Genomic DNA, 6,033 nt, shown 5'->3' with positions numbered 1-6,033 from the left:
TTGGTTGTGTGAAGTTAATTTGCTAAACAACCTCCAGCAAAAGGAAGTTATATGGCAGCTACACCTATATGCAGTAGAAATGCTTCCACTTCATGTGCCCCTAACATTTGATGACACTTTCCTCTTTGGTGGTAGATTTTACCTGCTGTTACCTGCTTTTTCAGTTGAGATATATTGTCTAAACTAAGCTTTTAGGAAAAGCACAGGTGTAATTAATAAAAGCAGCTAGCTGAACTTCAGCCACAATTAATTTTATTATTTAACCCTTCAGTGCTGTCTTTGTAGATATGGAGATACTAATTAGCCACTTTATTACACTGTTTAATACCTGCATTGTGGTAAAGGAAGAAGTAGTCAGAGCCAAAGGTCACAAGGGGTCATGAGATTATTATTGGGCTGAGAAAGAAAAGTTCTCCAACACAAATCAGATTTTTGTCAAATGTTGCTGTTTTTGTGAAATATGTCCTTATTCTTTCTGTTTAGGCCTCACAGTTATTTAAAAGGGCTTTAATCTGATATATCTATCATAACTATGTATCAAATGACTCATTGTTTATGGCCGGACCACAAATACACTGTTCTGGTTCACTCTCACCCACTCTCATAGCGTCACTTTCAGCCGCAGCAGGCAGCTGTTTTCAGAGAAACAGCTGTAAAATCCACAGTTAGAGACCTGCTGGTGAAGTGGTGGAGATCAAAACAGCAAAAAGAGAGGGAATACTGGACGGAGACACAAACACCACTCCACATGAATTATCATGTTACTCTTTAACTGCCGAAACAAGATGAAATCGAAAAAGATCAGTTATTGCAGGTTTAAATAAAACTATGAAAGGTTTGGAGGGAACTCATGCAGTGCCATTGACTCATCAACACATGAAACATGACAAGTGGCCTAAAAAGACATGGAGAGACAAGGTAAGAAGGAAACTGTGGTTTGGATTCAAAGATGAACTGATTAGATTTTGGTGGTCAAAGGTCAAAGTCACAGTGACCTCACAAAACATGGTTTTGGCCTCGTCAATGTGGGATCTCAAGACCACCTAGAGGAAATTTGTTTAGATTTGGCACAAACATTCAGTTGGACTCAAAGATGAACTGGTTAGATTCTGGAGGACAAAGGTCAAAGTTCTAGGTCATGGTGAGCTCATATTCTTGTGAATGCAATATATCAGGAACGCCCAGAGGGAATTTCATTACTTCTGTCACACTGACCTCCAAAAACACTTTTTTGGCCATAACTCACAAATTCATACACTTAATTATGACATAATTTAACTGAAATGCCTACAAGGATAAAATTAGGTTATAACATTTGATATCCAAATGGTCAAAGGTCTACTTCACTGTGACATCATAATGTTCTGCAAAAACACTTTTGTCCATTATTCAATGCTGTAACTCGGGAAGGGGAGAATGTGACCATATTTCCTGCAACTCGGCTGTTTGGCGAAAGCAAACAACCGTGAGACTGTAATTCTAGTTTTTAATGTAACCAGTGACTAAAGCTGGCAAACTTGTACTTGTCTTTTGTCTTGTCTTTGCCCAAAAGGGTTCGGCCGCATTTTTAGATACATTTTCATTGACATTAAAAATGATTTCCACAGTTAATAATGTAAACCAAATGTAATAATATTCATCATATTGAAGAGAAAAAAGGTGTCATACCTATGTAAGAACAGTATGTTGGTGTTGGTTAGAACAGTGTCACACTCATTGTGTTATGTCTCCTCAGACCTCACGGAGAAGCTGCGTGACTCTGGCAGTGAGAATATTTTACCTCTCTGTCCTCATCCATTAGATTATAGCCGGCTGCTCGTGACCAGTCACTGGAGCAAATTGTCAATTATGATGTTTATTGTAGAGCACACAGCCGACTCCATGGCCTCAGGGGGAAGGGTGGATGCTGCTGAGGAGGCGTAACGCCAACTCCCCTCTCCTCTTCTTCTTCGCCTCATTCTTCCTCCAGGCTAATTTGGTGGCTGGTCTGTATGACACCTGCCACCGAGCCTAACGGAGATAACCGTTTCCCCATGGATTTCCCCTGGGAGAGACAGAGAGAGGGAGGCCTTTTTAATATTTGTCTGGATGCTCCTGAGGGCCAGTGCTGGCTATAGAAAGATGATTGTGAAGCTGGCAAAGTGGAAATGGCCCCATATCATTGCTCATTATTTGATTGTTGTACATTTGTTATGAGAACAGATACAATATTACACATTTAATGTTCTGACATCAAAATCAGATGAATCAAAAAACTGTCAAGACGAGATAAAATTACAAGATTTTGTGGTTTTATTCACATATACAGTACAAACATTCACTTTTTATTTGTTACTGAAGTGCAATTTACAGATCTTAGCAGCAATTCTTCATATACTTTAATTTACATCATACACACACTTCTCTTTCACATCTTTGTCAACATCTTTTATACATTTTTTATACATATGTACACTCATAGATACAATATTGCCATTCAGACATGCCTTATATTTATTATCTCTCAAAATAAATCTGTAAATCTGTTGTCATGGCCAACACAGCCATTAGGAGACATGGTGTACTGCATGTTGACGAACAATGTCATGTCTGAAGTTATGGAGTGCAAGCTGATGATGACCATCACGAACACGTAATCTCTCTCTTCTGATGCACACGGACAAGATTTACGCTAAATCTGATCTTTGCCACTGTGAGAAAGCAGATTCAAGCTTTCCACTGCTACGTTAAGGTGTAAACAAAGAATCAGACAATATGAGTTCCTGAAAACTGACTCCCAGTGTTTTTTTTTTTTTGTTTTTTTTTTTTAAGCTGCCACTAGCCAAGGCCAGATCATCAACTGAACCCTGGACCCTCAAGAGCTCCAAAAGTCCCAGGTTCACTGTGTATCTGCTCATGTTGATGATCTGATAAACTGAAAGGGGATTTGCATCATTAAAGTTCAATATCAACTGTTTTATGTTAAGTCCTGCTCTATGTGCTAATATTGTTGCTTTGTCGTAATATATTTTGTGGTCCTTTGTCAAAATCTAGTCTTAAAGGTCCTATATTGTATAAAGTGTCTTTTTTGATTATAAAGCAGGTCTAGGTGCTATATTAATACTGTCAAAGTATCAGAACGCTCAGTCCACAGAGCACACAGCCTGTATTTGGACACTTTATGATGTCACAACAAAGCAGTCACCACTCCCAGCCATGCCCCATGTGCCCCTGGGCGCATAATAAAAGCTGCTGATGTATAGGTGGTGGTGGGGGGGGTCAGTGGTTATTACCACACAGCATACTGTACTAGTGCCTTTACAGTTTTGCAATTTTTATGAAATAAAAAGTAAACATCTTCCAGAACTGTATTCTTGTCATGATGGAAAAGCTCCTAAAATGCCAGCTAGACCATAATTGGATATAAAAAACATGAGATACTAAAATGTTTTTTTTAGTAGTGTCATCTTTGACCCACCATACCTGCTCAGTGTTGGGGGTGGGGGGTGGGGGGGCACTGCTACCTTCAAAAAAAATAATTTATGGACCCCATTTTTTTCTCAGTCAGCTTCTTACCATGAGTAATGAGGTCCTACAAAGATGGAGCATTTTCTGCCAAAGTTGGAATAGCTTTGGTTATTTCACGTAATCATTTCCTCTGTGCTCTCAGCTCTGGTTTATCTGTGGGCCTCCGGTTAGAAAAAAAGGCGATGACTCTGCAAGATTTGAATCAGACTCAGATGACAGTTTGGTCACTGTCAGTCAAATCTGATCAAACCACAACCACACAGTCCTGATGAAGCAGGTTTGTTTCTGACTATTAAATCCCCAGTTGAATATTTAATGCTATATAAAAATACTTAGCATTTGAAATAAATTTTAAATTTTAAGGGGCTTTAAAAAAACATTGGGTATATCACATTTACATGCAGCAATACTGATTTGCCAATTTCATTTTTCTAAATTAAAATAAAAAAAAAAAAGTCAAATGAACCCAGATGCAGGCCACACGTTGGTCAAATTCTCTGTTCTTGTGTGAATCCTGTAAAATAATCTTCCTCACACGCTGACCTCCACTTAAGCGCTCATTCCTCAGTCAGACTGACTGTGTCCTCACTGGAGCTCATAATGTTCCCAGAGTGCACCACTAGATGTCCCTCTCACTACTCAGATCTTACCGCTGACTGAGCCGTGCTGGTGGCAGTTTCTAAATGCCTTAAAGAGAATACAGCAGTGACAGAACAACACAGTCATGATCATAATGAATATAAACATTTAGCTCCATTAAAAAAATACACACACACACACACACACACGCACACACAGGGTGTACGTTTACGTCATGAAATATGCAAAGACATAAAAATAGTGTGAGGTACAAATTTACATGGTAGTGATCAGGGATCTTTAGTCACTTTGCATTGTTAATCTTTAACTCCTACATGATGATCTGTGTTGAATATGGCATCTAAAAATAAAACCCCTCAAGTCGACCACAGCGCTGACAGGGAGGCGAGCTAAACTTCCCACCACCTTGGCTATTATCTGTGCAGGGCGGTCATGACACACAAAGAAAGGCAGCACAAGTCGATAAGGTCAACAAGGCCTCGCTAATGAGTCACGACCGAAACTTGCTCTTATCGGTGACGGCAAGCTTCGATTCAGATGTACGGAAACCGGCCAGAACGGGCTGAAAAGCTGAGGTCAAAGGAAATAAATTCAGTATGAAAGAGAGGGAACATACTCCACTCCACTCGTACTTAGGCAAGCTGTAATGGCCGCGTTTATATACCTCGCCACGATTCTTCTCCCTCTGTCTACCCAGTGGGGTGAGGAGAGGAAGGGGAAAAAAAGAGGGTGTATTAACCTGTCGTCGTGTCGTGGTGAAGTCCGCCGCGCTTGAAAGGCAGGGAGGGTGGGGGAGGGGGCAAGCAAAGAGGAGAGAGTGACAAAGAGGAGGCGAGGGAAATAGGTGGAAGAAGGAAGAAAATGGAAAGAGGGCAAAAGAGGGAGAGATGGAGACAAAAGGAGAGGAAAGTCAGGAGTCAAAGGGTGAGTCAGAGAAGGAGGACAAAGATAGAAATGAGAGAGGGGAAGGTGAGGAACAGGAGGGCTGGTCTGAAGCAATGGTCTGTCCTTCTCTTTTTCTCGCTCTCTCTTCCCTTCCTCTTCCTCTATCAGCCGTCACCCTGACAGGGCCGGTAATTGGACGTGGACCTCTCTCTCTCTCTCTCTTTTTCTCTTTCTCTGTCTCTCTCTCGCTCTCTCCCCCGTGGCTCTGCTCCTCAGCGGGAGCCTTGGGGCCCGGAAATAGCTGATGACAAGATAGCGGCTGCCTTTCATTCTGCTCAAGGTTACCCCACCCTTCCCTGACAGCTGAAGAGGGGGGTATTTAGGTGTGTGTTTGCTTAAACGTGTGTGTTTGTGGGTTCAGAGAAGTCCATCTTTTTTTGTCCCTTTTCTTTTCAGCCCGTCCAGCTGACCTTCCTCTTGATGTTTCTGTAGTGGGTGAGTGACGGTGGTGATAGCCTTAGAGGTTACACTGGGAAAAGTCCAGGTATGAAGGCGTGAAGCAGGATGTTGTTGAAGAGCATGGAGTCATCTTACTCTAAAAAAATAAAGGTTAAACAATTACTCCCTCTCTCTCTCTCTCTCTCTCTCTCTCTCTCACACACACACACACACACACACACACACACAAACTCTCGTCCTCAGACCGACAGTAGGAACTGTTCCTGCTCGGGTGGTTTCTTCACCCAGGTACCGAGGCCCGTTTCCTGCAGAGATCTGAACCACTGCTGCTTCACTGTCTGGTAAGGACGCACCGCCATCTTGGCCTCGCAGTACATGAGCTGGTGGTCCGCCGAGCCGGCCATGTGGATCCCCAGCTGATGAGGGCGAACGAGCAAGAGAGAAACAGGAGAAGAAAAAGAGAGGGAGACTGAGAGTCAGATAAAAGTGTCACAGACACAGACATGAAGATAGGGAGGGAAAACAAAGACAGGAATAAAGCCGGGGCACAGAGGCTAAAGGTTTCATGGCGGGAGGGGGGGT

At 42.2% G+C, this 6,033-nt stretch overlaps 1 protein-coding gene across 1 annotated transcript in view; it reads right to left on the bottom strand.

Annotated features, from left to right (window-relative positions):
- Window positions 1-2,269: 2,269 nt before the first annotated feature.
- The window catches only part of adarb2 (adenosine deaminase RNA specific B2 (inactive)), a 194,922-nt gene continuing 191,158 nt past the window's right edge, over window positions 2,270-6,033 (bottom strand). Inside the window, exon 10 of the mRNA XM_023412894.2 lies at window positions 2,270-5,867. Coding sequence (XP_023268662.2) covers window positions 5,691-5,867 — 177 coding nt within the window. The 3' untranslated portion in view covers window positions 2,270-5,690. The remainder of the gene's footprint in view (window positions 5,868-6,033) is intronic.

This window comes from Seriola lalandi, unplaced genomic scaffold (genome assembly GCF_002814215.2).
Source record: "Seriola lalandi dorsalis isolate HSWRI2012SDOR001 ecotype SW California unplaced genomic scaffold, Sedor1 jcf7180002054494, whole genome shotgun sequence".
NCBI lineage: Eukaryota > Metazoa > Chordata > Actinopteri > Carangiformes > Carangidae > Seriola > Seriola lalandi.
The sequence above is the reverse complement of the archived record's forward strand: the minus strand, read 5'-3'. Positions and strand labels throughout refer to the sequence as shown.